The 15717-nt window shown below is 45.1% G+C and overlaps 1 protein-coding gene across 1 annotated transcript in view; it reads right to left on the bottom strand.

Annotated features, from left to right (window-relative positions):
- ABCC3 (ATP binding cassette subfamily C member 3) overlaps nucleotides 1–15717 on the bottom strand; it is a 691699-nt gene that overhangs the window by 146705 nt on the left and 529277 nt on the right. The window contains exons 22-23 of the mRNA XM_069200423.1: nucleotides 14979–15186; nucleotides 3268–3578 (exon numbers count right to left, since the gene is read on the bottom strand). Of these exons, the coding sequence (XP_069056524.1) occupies nucleotides 3268–3578; nucleotides 14979–15186 (519 nt within the window). The remainder of the gene's footprint in view (nucleotides 1–3267; nucleotides 3579–14978; nucleotides 15187–15717) is intronic.

The raw sequence follows: 15717 nt of genomic DNA, 5'->3' as shown, positions 1-15717 counted from the left end.
CAGTGATGTCAATAAATGTAATGCCCCTGGTGGAGATGGATTCCCTGTTGAATTCCTCCAGGCTTATTCTTCTGAACTAGAGGAGAAACTATTGGAGGTTCTTACAGCAGTACCTTCCATTCGTGAAGGTATAGCTTGCCTCATGCTATAACTAAGGGGGGACTCAGCAGACCCCTCCTCATACTGGCCACTCACCATGCTAAATTTAGATGTTAAGGATCCCTGGTAAGATGTTGGGGTCAAGAATGGTGGGGGGGGGGGGTCATATGAGGACTGGTGCATGAATACCAATGTGGGTTCATGCCGGCATGCAGTATGGTGTTTAATCTCCATCGTCTCACACATGTGATTCACAAATCCTTGGCTGCCGACTGGGAAATGGTTCTTGTGTCTATAGACCTGGAGAAGGCCTTCAATACTGCCTTCAGTTCTGTGGAGTAATGCGTGTCAAGGTCGGAGGTGAACTGTCAGGAATCCCCAAGGTGCCTCCTGCATTATCTGTCAGCATCCCCAGGGATTCGGGTTAAATCATATCTCTGTTCTTGGTTATACCTTCATGTTTCTAAGTAAACATAATGTGCTGTATTACACAATTGGTTTTATCAATGCTTGTTTTACCAATGCTTGTTTGCTAATGTGAACAGATGTAGACATGTGCTTCTAATTTGGTGCGGTGACTCATCCACATGTGGAAACTCAACTGCTTTCTTGATTGGCTATAAATAGCAGAGTGAAGCATGCCTCCCTGCTTGGCTTTGTTTTGCTTCCTGATCTCAGCATCTGATTGGGCAGTCCAGCCCCGGTTGTCATCCTCATATTCAGGACTTTTGAGGCAATTCTTTTCTTCGTTCCTGTACCAGCTGACACCAGGCATTCCTCCAGCACTCCGGAAAAGACTGCAGCTTAGTGACTAGTATTCTCCAGGGAGTTTGTTCTTTGAGCGCCGCACTTTTCTACAAAAGCTGGTGTATTTCAGACCTCATATTTTGGCAGAGTGCTTATCTTGAAGAGATAAATGCATTTCTGAACATTCTACATTATTATTGTAGTTACTTGCCTAAATGTGCTTCAGGAAATCTGCTTGAGGTCAAGTACTACAAAACGAGACAGTGCAATTTTAAAAGAGCATTTACGTGACTTTTCTTTCTCTAATAGCATAACACCTGGATTTAAATTGTATCATTCATGCCTGTGTTTCAGTGAAACCAAACCAAACTGTGCCACCCTAAATGTTTAAACTCAGAGTGGACATTTGTATTTCTTGGATTGTTTTTGTTCCTTTTAGTTTAACCCTATGCATGCAGGAAAGTTGTACATGATATAATTAATGCCGTGTTTGTCTTTCTTGTGCATGATAAGTGCAAACACAGTTCTAATTGTAGTGTGCAACAGTGAATCTCTGTGAAGGCAGCCCTAGTGTCACAGTACTTTTTGTTATGGTACTCAGTTTGGGTTTTTGGTAATGCAGTGTTAGTAATTGTGCCAACAGTTATTATTATCCAAGAAATGTGCTGGAGCACTCCGGTGATCTTCAACCGCTCCCGTGCCCATATCAGAAAGAGATTCAGTATCAAGGAAGTTGAGTGCACTAGCTCTACTATCACTCTGTCAACAACAACCTGCCCCCCCAAAGATACAGGGTGCCTGGATGGACCGGTAAGACGTGGCAGTGTTTTGTCTCTTTCTCTTCCACTCCCCCTTTCATTTTGGGACACCTGCCAGGGTTTCTGTCTCCACCAGGAAGTGCCAAGAGGCGTTCCAAGAGGTCGGGGGCATACCATTGCCCCTGCAGACATCCTGTTTTTCAGGTGAGTGGCCCCGTCTCAACAGTGAACTATCGGAGGCCTAGCCAGTTGGAAAGGGCACCAGACAGGGCTGTCCTCTTTTCCACTTTTGCTTGCAATCACCATAGGACCTTACCATTACTGTTGTGCTAAGACTTGAATCCTTGGGGTATTCAGATGAGTGGGCACAACCATGTCATCTCTATATATGTGTATGATGCTTTAATATTTGTTCATTATTCACGTGAAAGGGCAGGGCCAATTCTGATGAGGCTAATGGCTGACTTTGGTAAGGTTTCTGGCCTACAGGTTAATATTAGTAAGACACTGCTATTTCCACAGTCTTGTCTTGGAAGACCTGTGTGGAGACCTCCCGAACAACTTCCAGACCTGGGATCTGTTGGGAAACCGAGGCCTTTGGATACGTTGGCATACTGATCGGCCATTCAGACAGCGTCTACCAGTGTCTGAATGTGGACAGGGCTATTGAGGGTATCGCGGACTGAATAGGGCTCTGGAATAGATTGCCTCTGTTGGTGATGGGAAGGGTGGCAATAGCCATGATGGGGTTTTTCTTCCCCGCTGCCTCTACTTAGTGCAGAACTCAACAGCATTTTTCTGAATTGGATAGTGTTCTTATGAGTAAATTGCCTTTCTTGAGGAGGATATACATGTCTACATTGTAGAAAATGGTTCACCTTCTGGACGTATGTCACTAGTGGGTGCACAATGGTGCACCAAACCAAGGATGCAAATTACACTGTCTTTGGATAAGTGTTGACAAAGAGGATTAAATTGAGAAAACTGGTTAAATAGAACTATGTACTATTGACATTACCTGCTGATGCTTGATGGTTGTGCACCAGCTAGTCAGCGTGTCTTTGGGTAGAGCAGCACCAAAACTGCACACTAAAAGTTTGCCACTGAGCATCTAAAAAACTGTTACATGGTTTAAACTGGTTTGCATTCTACATGACATCTAGGGTGCAGTGGTAGCTCCACCAGCACTAATTATTTTCTCCCCTAGTCCACCATTTCAGGCATGGCAGACCTGTGCAGTAAACAAACAATTCAACCTCTGGAATCCTATCTGAACATAATGAACTCTCCCGTCACAGAAAGAATACACCCTGTAACTCTTCATGATGTAATCTGTCTACCCCATGTGTATGGGTGAAGATGCATGAATATGGGTATTTCACCGAAAAGATGAGTTAGTGTAGATGAGGTTCACAATATGGTGTGGGTTAGGTTTGTTTTCCATTGACCGTCTAGAAGCAAATTCCTATCACAATGGAAAATTCCTTTATGAACGACTAATAAAAAACTAGCAATCAAAGAAACCTTGTCTTCCATTCTTTAGAAACCATCCTTCTTTTTCCATATTCATAGTTTATCGATAGTTCCCAACTCACATTTTTGATTTGTAATCTAACACAGTACCAGCATAAAACATGCTATATGTAGGTTGATGGCAACATACCTGCACAAAGATGTAGGCGAAGGCCAGTGGGACAATAACAATGGCAAAGAGAGGTGTGCTGGATATGATTACAATCATGGTGGAAACAGAAGTAAAAAAGGTTCCCAGAAACATCAGAATGGTGGGTGGTATGACTTCATCGATGACATAAATATCCTTGGAAAACCGATTGATGATTCGCCCAATAGGGGTGGTGTCATAGAAGGCTTGTGGGGTACGCAATTTGTTATGAAGCAAGGTTTCATGAAGCTTTCGAGCTGCACCAATGCCGGCCATGCCAAGTGTGAAGGAGGATATCATCACCAGTATCCCTGTTGAATGAAGAAATGTCCATAAGGTGATCAATATTTTCATTCAACATTGCTTCAGAAAAATAAAATATTGTTTACTTTACTGTACACAGACATAAATTAGTTAAAAAAACATATTACAGCATAGCAAAGATATCACATTGACAAAAATAAATATTACATTACAGCAAATATGTCAAATTGACAAAAACAATGTAGTTTGACTATAACAAGCAGACATTATACATTATATTGCTCATCGTGACGTCTGCAGATAAGGATCACTGTTATGGGGCACATGGCCTATTTTTGTCCAACCTGACAAGTCATTTGTGTTAACACCTGCAGCAAAGCACATGTCACTCGTTCATTTTGTTTCTTTGTAAATGGTTTGTAGCACTGTATCCTGCTCTCATCTCCAACATATGGCAGTAGCTATCCATGGCCTCCGCGTTGGGAAAGCTCTGGCTTTACTAGTCATAGTTTGTTAGATGTCTTTTTTTAGAATGTGTATACTTATTGTTGGTCACACTCCAGTAGTAATGGGAAACTATTGTTGAAGGTGTTAGGAGCAGTGTGAGTCCAATGGTAAATTGCCTGAAGAACTGACAGATTTCTGTTGAGAGGATAAGCCAGTGTACATCAGAAGCAGTGGAGTTTGGTCAGTTCCTTGCCACCCGTTTGCTCCTATGTTTGCTCCTACATAATGGCCACAGTTTTTGCCTACTCTGCTATTTATTTCATTTAGTAAATGTTTGTAAAAATGTCATGTGCAGTGGTTGTGCTCTGGTCAGCCCGTTTGTATTCTTCAGTCTCTAGATGCCAGGAGAAGGATAGGCTGAGGGGACAGGGCTGCAATCTATCTGCAAAGTGCTGTTCGAGAACATAGCACCTGTGTGAGAGGTGCAGTTCAGCTACCTCTCCTCACACAGGCGATATCTGCATTATTTAGCTGAGGTACGGTGCATGCATCTTATCTGCTAAAATTCAGATGTCAGTGATAATCAGTGCAATCATGTAAGAGAACAGCAAGGGTGGGATTTCAAGCCCTTTTCCAGCTTCTGATAGTGCTGTGTTTGACAGCACTGAAATCATGTATTGCTGGTTTCTTTTTCTAGCACCAGATTCCTGCCCAGTTAGAGCCATGGATGAGTCACCAGGTAAGAAAACCAGGCTTTTTGCAGATGCCCCCCACTTTTTTGCCCCATTTAGACTACTGGATGCTGGCTTTTCAACTCTGACAGTTCACGGGAACCTGCTAAGTCCCAATGTGCTCTCCCTGAAGTGACTGTGGACTTGGTAATTCTCTGATTGGCAAAAGCTTTACCCCCTTGTAAGACCTAGTAGATGGTACACAGGGTGCCCAAAGATTAGGTGATAAATGAGTCCCCAGGGCTACAGCACAAGGTTGTGCCACCCTGAGTGACCCCTGCAAACTACCAAAAGCAGCCCTGCCACTGCAGACTGCATTAACAGTGCAAACTACTTGAGTTTTGCCTGCGCCCTCACCATGAGTAACACAGTCTCATTCACTGACTTATATATGTCAGGCACACCTAAGAAAGGACTCTGCAGCCCAGGAGGCAGGGTAGATTATATTTAAGGTGCAGGCATATAGGCACAAGCTTCTATATCGCTAGTTGTCCTTTCCATTAAAGTACACTATAAGTGCAGGCTTATACGATAATATGGTATGTAAGCCTGGGCAGACCTGGTTTGCTAGATCCAATATGGTACCAACTAAAATATGTCAGGTTTGATGTCAAACAACATTCCTTCGCTCCCAGAATACAAATCGGGTATTGAGGGCAGCTGGTATATAGATGTCTTAGGGGTTGCCCACCATCTTTTTGCTCTTGCCGGTTAGCACATGCTTTTTTCTGCCACTGCTGTTGCCAAGACAGGTTTCGGACCTCTTGCCAGGTAGTGTGGACACTCCCAGGAGTCAGGGACAAAGGCAGAGGAAGGAAGGAGGTCACACCAGCCTGGCTGGGGGACAGGCAATTAAAAAGGCACATCCGGGTGGTGAGCTTCAAAGGCTTGAATGCTCCTGATCGCCATCTGTGCTGTTCCCCAGCAGAGGAAACATCCCACTCCTAGTCCCCTGTGTAGGAAAGTACCATCTTGCCTGGCATGTTACCCCCATTTTCAGTGTATGTATGTTTGTTTTTGCCCATGTGTCACTGTGATCCTGCCAGGCAGGACCCCAGTGCTCATAATGTATGCCCTGTATGTGTTCCCTGTGTGGTGCCTAACTGTATCACCGAGGCTCTGCTAACCAGAACCTCAGTGTTTATGCTCTCTCTGCTTTTCACAATTGTCACTGCAGGCTAGTGACTATCTTCACCAATTCTCATTGGCACACTGGAACCCCCTTATAATTCCCTTGTATATGGTACCTCGGTACTCAGGGTATTGGGGTTCCAGGAGATCCCTAGGGGCTGCAGCATTTCTTTTGCCACCCATAGGGAGCTCAGACAATTCTTACACAGGACTGCCACTGCAGCCTGAGTGAAATAACGTCCACGTTATTTCACAGCCATTTTTCATTGCACATAAATAACTTATAAGTCACCTATATGTCTAACCCTCACTTGATGAAGGTTAGGTGCCAAGTTACTTAGTGTGTGGGCACCCTGGCACTAGCCAAGGTGCCCCCACATTGTTCAGGGCAAATTCCCCGGACTTTGTGAGTACGGGGACACCATTACACACGTGCACTACACATAGGTCACTACTTATGTGTAGCGTCACAATGGTAAATCCGAACATGGCCATGTAACATGTCTAGGATCATGGAATTGGACAATGCCATGCATCCCCAGGTCTCTAGCACAGAACCCGGGTACTGCCAAACTGCCTTTCCGGGGTCTCCACTGCAGCTGCTGCTGCCAACCCCTCAGACAAGTTTCTGCCCCTCTGGGGTCTGGGCAGCCCAGTCCCAGGAAGGCAGAACAAAGGATTTCCTCAGAGAGGGTGTTACACCCGCTCCCTTTTGAAATAGGTGTGAAGGGATCGGGAGGAGTAGCCTCCCCCAGCCTCTGAAAATGCTTTGATGGGCACAGATGGTGCCCATCTCTGCATAAGCCAGTCTACACCGGTTCAGGGATCCCCCAGCCCTGCTCTGGCGCGAAATTGGACAAAGGAAAGGGGAGTGACTCCCAGGGGAGGTGCCCAGAGCTCCTCCAGTGTGTACCAGACCTCTGCCATCTTGGATTCAGAGGTTTTGGGCACAGTGGACAGTTCTGAGTGGCCAGTGCCAGCAGGTGACGTCAGAGACCCCTCCTGATAGGTGCTTACCTCTTTCAGTAGTCAAGCCTCCTTTCTTAGTAGCCAAACCTCCTTTTCTGGCTATTTAGGGTCTCCTCTGGGCTATTCCTCAGATATCGAATGCAAAAGCTCACCAGAGTTCCTCTGCACGTCCCTCTTCGACTTCTGCCAAGGATCGACCGCTGACTGCTCCAGACGCCTGCAAAACCACAACAAAGTAGCAAGACGACTACCAGCAACATTTTAGCGCCTCATCCTGTCGGCTTTCTCGACTGTTTCCTGGTGGTACATGCTCTGAGGGCTGTCTGCCTTCACCCTGCACTGGAAGCCAAGAAGAAATCTCCCGTGGGTCAACGGACTCTTCCCCCGCCAACGCAGGCACCAAACCTCTGCATCACCGGTCCTCTGGGTCCCCTCTCATCCTGACTAGCGTGGTCCATGGAACACAGGAGCTGGGTCCAAGTGTCTCACACAGTCCAGTGGCCCTTCAGTCCAAATTTGGTGGAGGCAAGTCCTTGTCCGATGTCGTGGGACCCACCTTTGTGACTCTGAGTCGACCGCTGTCCTTCTAAGTGCCTGTTCTGGTACTTCTGCGGGTGCTGCCTGCTTCTGTGGGGGCTCTCTGAGTTGCTGAGCACCCTCTCTGTCTCCTCCTCCAAGGGGCGACATCCTGGTCCTTCCTGGTACCCAGCAGCACCCAAAATCCTCAACCGCGACTCTTGCATCTAGCAAGGCTGGTTTGCAGTATTTCTGCCTCGAAACATTTCTACAACCTCCAGCACGCCGTGGGACATCTTCCTTCCAAAGGAGAAGTTCCTAGTCATCTTCGTTGTTGCAGAATCTTTGGCTTCTTCCACCCGGAGGCAGCCCTTTTGAAACTTCATCCGGGGTTTAGGGGTCTCGTGCCCCCCCGGACACTTTTGTGATTCTTGGACTTGGTCCCCTTCCTTTACAGGTCCTCAGGTCCAGGAATCCATCTTCAGTGTTTTGCTGGTGCTTGTGGTTCTTGCAGAATCCCCTATCACGACTATTCTGTCTTTCTGGGGTAGTAGGGTAACTTTACTCCTACTTTTCAGGGTCTTGGGGTGGGGTATCTTGGACACCCGTACGGTTTTCCTACAGTCCCAGCGACCCTTTACAATCTCCCATAGGTCTGGGGTCCATTCGTGATTTGCATTCCACTTTTGGAGTATATGGTTTGTGTTGCCCCTAGACCTATGTCTACCTATTGCATTCTATTGTGATTCTACATTGTTTGCACTACTTTTCTTGCTGTTACTTACCTGTTTTGGGTTTGTGTAAATATAATTTGTGTATATTACTTACTTCCTAAGTGAGGGTATCCTCTAAGATACTTTTGGCATATTGTCACTAAAATAAAGTACCTTTATTTTTAGTAACTCTGAATATTATATGATAAAAGTGGTATAGTAGGAGCTTTGCATGTGTCCTAGTTCAGCCTAAGCTGCTTTGCCATAACTACCTCTATCAGCCTATGCTGCTAGAAACACCTCTATTCTACTAATAAGGGATAACTGGACCAGGCACAAGGTGAAAGTACCACAAGGTACCCACTATAAGCCAGGCCAGCCTCCTACACCCAGGCACATTTGCTCATGGGCAGGTGAGCAGCCCCATCGGTGCACTAAGGGCCTAATTTACAAAGCCTTTGCGCCACCAGTTGTTTTGTTTTGATGTAGAGGTGGTGACAGCAGTGCTTTAACACTGTTCCAGATTTAAAAACTGACACTTTGGACCCAATGCATCAGTTTGTAAAACATTGCATCTTATTATACCTGCGCCAGGTATAATGTATGCAGGATAGGTGCTCCCAAGAGAAAAGCCAACTGACTTAGTGTAATTTACAACACTACACTGCATCATTCTCTGACTTCACTGCATCAGAATTGTACAGCCTGCTCAGGGCAGGTGTAAAATTGACACCAAGCTTTTCTCAATGGGGATGTAATTGCATTGTTGGAGTAGTGTCATTTTTTAAGCTAGTCCAGCAATGCCCAAGTTAAGTGCCAACAGAAGTGTGAGAATTTCTGATGCTTATGTGAAAACGAGCATCATGGAGCTCTGTAGTGTAAATACAGCCGATCCATAGCATTGTTAGGAGATCGTAGGGCAGGACAAGATATTTGGTGCATTAGGAGCGATGCACCAGATTCTTGTAAATGAGACCCTACATTTTAATTTCTGCCATTTTAGGAGGGGAAGAGTAGAGGGTGTTGGGTAGCAAAAGTTGACCTAACCCACTGGATGTGGTCAACTCGGAGTGGATTAGCTGTAGCAGCCAGTTGCCCACTGGCCACTAGTCTCCACACCCCAAACGCCCCTAAATGCACAATTTAAGGGACACTCCTGACACCAGCACCTCCGATTTAAGTACTGTCTTTAAAGAAGGAACAAGAGGAACCCTGTGTCACCGACAACCAGACTTTGCCCACTGCAACCTAAGCAAAAGAGTTAAAAACTTTAACTTTAACCACTGCAACCAAATCAATAGAGGTAAACTCTGTCCCTGAGGCAACAGACTGGGAACAGCATGAACAACCATCGTCCTTGGCCTAAACTTTGCACTCCCGACCAGAGGGACCTTTGTGGAAGCCAGAAGCACCCTCAGTCTCCCTTGGACTAGTGGCACTAGTCCCCTGCAACCTGCAGGTAAAAACACTTACAGGATCTTAAGATTCACTGGCCATCGGGCTGCAGTAAGATCGTTGAAAGCCAGGTGGTCTAGTGTCTTCTGAGAGTTGTAGTCTTGCCTGCCTCTAAGTTTCAGGATGCTACATAGCATCCCCTGACACTATGAAGTTCCCAAAACATTCCTGCACCTTTACTGCTGCCTAGGCTTGCTAGTTGCCAGTCTGGTAACCATGGCCCACACTCGATGCTCCAACTGCAGGGCACACCATGCAGCCTGCATCAGATATATGCAACCCAGCCCCAGGTGAGATTGTGCATCCGTTGGCCGAACCATCAAATAAGCGATAAAATCAGCACCACTGCGATTTCCTACCAGCACCACGGACAGCCATGACAACTCTGCACCTGGATGCCACGGGCCAGGTAAAACTAAACTACCTGTTGTGATATTGTCCTCATGACTTCACAACCTTAACTCATCAAGTGTTCCACATAACCCATTCTTTGTACTGTTTTGCAAGTAGTGGTAATTCTCCATTGACTTCAATTTAATGTTTAAATGTAATTATTGCAGTATAACTCTGATTACACTTATACAATTCTGTTTGTTTTGGTGTCTAAAATAAGATAAATATAAGCTCTATTATTAAAAAAATTATGTTGGATTTCTTTTGTGGTGTCAATTACTTATCGAACTTGCCAAACCCAAAGCCAGCAACATAGACCCCTCGCACACACAGCCCCTATGTGACGCCCTCTCCAACTACTTCCACCACAAAATCCTGGACATCCACAACAGCTTCATACCACACACACCCACCGCACACACCCCTCACTCGCCCAACCCAACCCCCACTCATGACCCCCCACCACACTCACCACCTGGACCCCACCACACATGAAGAAACCGAAAAAAACATGAACTCCATCCACTCCGGATCCCCCTCCGACCCCTGTCCACATCGCATATACAACAAAGCCAGCCCAACCATTGCCCCCATACTCTGCGACATAATCAACTCCTCTTTCGACTCCGCCACCTACCCAGACCCCTGGAAGCACGCGGAAATCACCGCTCTCCTAAAAAAAAACAAAGCTGACCCGGAGATGCTCTCCAACTATCTCCCTCCTCCCTTTCCCCGCCAAGGTTGCCGAGAAACTAGTCAACGCCCACCTATCCCACTTCCTCGAAGCAAACAACAATCTTGACCCCTCACAATCCGGGTTCCGCAAGAACCACAGCACGGAAACCGCCCTCATCGCATGCACTGACGACATCAGGACCAAAGTCGACAAAGGAGAGACCGTCGCACTCATCCTCCTAGACCTCTCCGCAGCCTTTGACACCATCTGCCACCATACACTCCGCACACGCCTCCACAACATAGGAATTCGCCACAAAGCCTTAGACTGGCTCATCCCTTCCTCACCGACCGGACCCAGAGAGTCCGCCTCCCACCTTTCCACTCCACCACTTCCAAGATTATCTGCGGAGTCCCCCAAGGGTCCTCCCTCAGCCCCACACTCTTCAACATCTACATGATCCCCCTAGCCAACTTCCTCCGAGCACATGGAATCACTATCCTCTCCTACGCATCCCCACCACCGCCAAAACCAACCTACACACTGCTCTCCTCAACACCGCCAACTGGATGACTACTAACCACCTCAAGATTAACTCCAACAAAACCGAGATCATCATCTTGGGTCCCAACAAAACCACATGGGACGACTCCTGGTGGCCTACCGCCCTAGGCCCTGCACCCACCCCCGCAAACCACGCATGCAACCTCAGCATCATCCTAGACCCCTCCCTCTCCATGACACAGCAAATCAATGCCCTAACCTCCTCCTGCTTCCACACACTCCGCACTCTAATAAAATCCTTCAAATGGATTCCCCCAGAGACCAGAAAGACAGTCACCCATCAGCAGCAGACCAGACTACGGTAACGCCCTCTACGCCGGCACCACACTCAAATGCAAACTCCAGAGAATCCAGAACACAGCCGCATGCCTCATCCTTGGCCTCCCCCGCCACGAACATATCTCACCACACCTCAAATCCCTTCACTGGCTCCCTATAGACAAGAGAATCACATTCAAGATCCTCATCTACGCTCACAAATCCCTCCACAACACCGGCCCAACCTACCTCAACGAAAGAGTGAATTTCCACACTCCCACACGCAACCTCCGATCAGCCGACCTCACCCGAGCCACAGTCCCCTGCATCCAACGCACCACCACAGGAGGCAGGTCCTTCTCCTACCTCGCCCCCAAAACCTGGAACTCCCTCCCCACCAACCTTCGCAAAACCAAAGACCTCCTGCTCTTCAGAAACAGCCTCAAGACATGGCTGTTCGAACAGTGACCCTCCCTGCCCCCCACTCCCCTCTTTTTTTTTGTTCCTCCCCACTCCCCCAGCGCCTTGAGACCCTCACGGGTGAGTAGTGCGCTCTATAAATTTTTTTGATTGATTGATTTTCGTATAACTGTGTAAAAAGTCAGTATTTCACCTTCTAGGTAGGTAACAGATTGATTCCAAGTCTACTAAGTGGTATGCCAGACTCCCGCCTTCTTTGCCATTGTATACTGGAAGTAATTTTTGACATGATGGTCAACTATCATTAATGGCAGATTTTGGTTACCAGCACACTGTATGTTATATTTTGCATAATGTGGCAGCCATCAAGATAGACACCCGTGACAAAATCCTGACAGCGGCACACTGGAGCTAATTCTCAAACCTAATTCTAAACCTGGAGCCAAATTGTGACAAGCATTAGGTTCATTGTGCATCATTAACAAATTGGAATACTTCATTAGTGCTCTTTTAGGTCTTACGAACTAGGTGCTCTAATTTTCTTCAAAATATTATCAGCTAGACTGGCATTGAGGGCAAGTATACTATCCCACGGCTTTTAAAGATCACTACTTGCCATTGGTCAGAAGGTCAGCCTATTCAGCCTAGGCCTTCCAACATAAATTTTTCTGTGCCAGTCAGCAATGCAAGTCATGGCGATCAGGGCATGAAAAATGAGTTGCAGGTCAGGGCTATTGGTATTGGTTGTTTGTTTCTCAAAAATAAACCATTTCTTTGGGACTTGTTTGTAAGTAAAAAACTACAGTGCAGAGAGCAGAGCCATGTCATGACCGTATCGAAAAAGCACTTTCATCAGTCATTGCCTTGCTGAATTGGTGGTAAGCTTAAAAAATTGTGGGATGTCTACCATAAGTTGAGCAGGAATAGTGCCTGTACAGATGTGGTGAGTTGCTTGCTGTACTTTAACTGACCCTGTACCTTTTTTAAGCAGCAGTTGGCTTTAAAATATTTTCTTAGCCAACATGCTTCACAAAGTCACTAGGTGGTCACAGGCTATTGTTTCGGGTACCCAAGCCTCAAACAAAGCCAGAGCAATCTTGTCTTGGTGCTCCGTCCACCTGAGGTTTATTTTATTCTTTCCTCACATAACAATGAAAAATGTTAAAGCAATCTTGTGTTGGTGTCCTGTCTACCTGAAGTTTGTTATATTTTTTTTTAGACACATAACTATGGACAGGAATATATCTAGGCACACTTCTAATGATATGCTTGGGTTTAAGTATCCTGGGTCACAAGTCAGTCTACTATATTCAAGTCAGATGCTTGCTTCTGCAAGAAAAGTCCGTATGTAGATAATGCCAAGTCTACTACATGAGAGATCAGACTCCTTCCTTCTACTGAGGTGCATTTTTTTATTGGATTTATAGCAAGGTTTCCTGTTTGTTTAGGTGGAGGATTTTACAGTGTACCGGAGGAAATTTGCTTTTGAAAGGTTTAGCAATTGTAACACTTCCAAATCTGAATTTCTCACCATAAAAATAATATTCACACATATGCCAAACCTCCGTGGTTTATAACCATGAAATTTGGGTCCCCTGAAAGATATTGGCATACTCTTACTATGAAGCCATAAAACTCGAATTTTACATTTTTGTCTCCAAAAGCGTGAATTTTGGGTCCTCCGAAGGATATTCACATACTCTTACTGTTAAGCCATAAAACTCGAATTTTACATTTTTTTTCGCTGACAGCGTGACAGCGTGAAGGAGAATTGGCTATATGTCTGTGTGATCAATTTAGATGGGCAGACATATAGCTGTTTTTACTGTCCATCATGGCCAGGTAAAACCTGACAATAAGGGGCAGTAAACAAACAAAAATGCCCCCTGTGCCAGGAAAGCTGACTCCTGTGGTGAGGGAGGGGTTTTTTGATTATGAAAACAAAAACCACTTTGGCTTTGTTTTGGAAAATAAAAAAGTTTTAAAACTTTACCATACAGCTCCGTCAATACATTCACAAGAACCACCATTACAGTGGTTCCTGTGAATAGTAGAAATATCTGTACGGCTGAAGGACATTTCTAAATTTGGAAGGCAGTACTCTGTCAGGGCAACAGATTACAATCCGTCCGCCAAACTATAAATCAGTTTACTAGTTTTAAAACGTATAGCCTATCGAAGAATGTATAATTTTTACAGGCAGTATTTGAAGCCTAATGGCAGCCTTTCTGCTCTAGAGATCAAACATATTCATGTACAGTGATTTTTCCGTGCTTGTTATGACGTTAGGACAGACAATGGAAGCCCTGCAGAGTGATATAAGGGATTAGCATAAAAAATGTATCCGGTATACATACATTTATCCATGAATCCCCATTGGTAAAATAGTATTGTAGAAAAGTAACTCTGGTGAAAACATTTGTACGGTAGTTTAACACATTACCACGGAATGCAAAATAATGATAAACATAGGGACTGATTCACAAATGGAGGCTTACAATTTTGCGTAAGAGATTACAATTGTTTCCTTTAAAAAAAAGGTATTCTGTGAGTAGTATCTCTATGAGTTGGAAGCCTTAGCACATAAAAAGGTAGGACTAAGTGGGGATACGCCACACTCATGAAGATACTACTCATAAAATACGTTTGTGAATAGCAAACAGTTGTAAACTTGCACAAAAGGACAGTCTATATTTTTATGTGCGAAGGATTGCACTTGTAAAGATACTATTTATAAAATACCTTTGTGAATAGCAAACAAATGTAAATTTACAGACGTTTGTAAGCTTCCCTTTGTGATTGAGGCCCAAACTGGGTAAATACACAACCTCTGAGTTGTGCAGTGTTGCAAGGATGTAACAGGAATCGACTAGGGTTCTAATGTAGAGCTGGATGGTAATGAGAAACCGTCTGATTTCTGGAGGCATTGCTAAGTTGGGGGAGCATCCGCAGGTGGTATTTTTACATCACGCTGGACCAATGACACCTATGTTAGAGGACGTTTTTTGCCATTCTCTCCAGAATATAGGAAACATCATGCAGAAATCAGGCGACTGTACATTAAGACATAACACCCAAGTATAGAATGCTAAAAACCTTTAATGTGTACACGTCAGACTGGATGAAGATCCCACTCATTTCATTCTACATAATATTTCTCTTGATGAAACCTACCTTGCAGAATTCCAAGCGCTGCATAGACTCCTACACGCTTACTGGTATTCTGTTGGGTGCCGTTTATTATTGGCTCATTAGTCCAGTCACTGAGCCACACATTAGCACCAATCGCAGCAGCGTTCTGACAGCAATATAGTAAACATATGAATCCCGAAACTAGCAAGCCCACTGCCTTTATATACTGCCAGAACACAATCATCTTCACCTGTGGAAAACAGACATAGTTTATATGCTAGGAATAACTAAACGTGATGAAAACAGTCAAAGTGGCATAATTTGCTTCAAAAGTTCATACTGTTAGAAATGGGGTCTTTGGTTGGCAGTCAGGTTACCCCCTGTCCAAGCAAAGACCCTCACTCTAGTCAGGGTAAGTCACACACAATCCAAATTATCCTGTGCCCACCCTCTGGTAGCTTGGCACTGAGCAGTCAGGCTTAACTTAGAAGGCAATGTGTAAAGTATTTGTGCAATAAATCATGCAATAACACAGTATTACACCACAAAAATACACCACACAGTGTTTAGAAAAATATAGACTATTTATCTGGATAAATGTAGGTCAAGATTTGGTAAGTACACATTGAAATAACACTTCAGAGAATGATAAAAAGAGTCTTTAGTCTTTAAAAAGCAACACCTGTCTTTTGCAAGCACAAAGTACCTCGTTTGTGTTCAAATTCTCCACAAGGGACTATAGAGGAGAAGATGCGTGGAACACGGGGAGGTGTGCATTGAT

Source organism: Pleurodeles waltl, chromosome 7 (genome assembly GCF_031143425.1).
Source record: "Pleurodeles waltl isolate 20211129_DDA chromosome 7, aPleWal1.hap1.20221129, whole genome shotgun sequence".
Taxonomy (NCBI): domain Eukaryota; kingdom Metazoa; phylum Chordata; class Amphibia; order Caudata; family Salamandridae; genus Pleurodeles; species Pleurodeles waltl.
The sequence above is the reverse complement of the archived record's forward strand: the minus strand, read 5'-3'. Positions and strand labels throughout refer to the sequence as shown.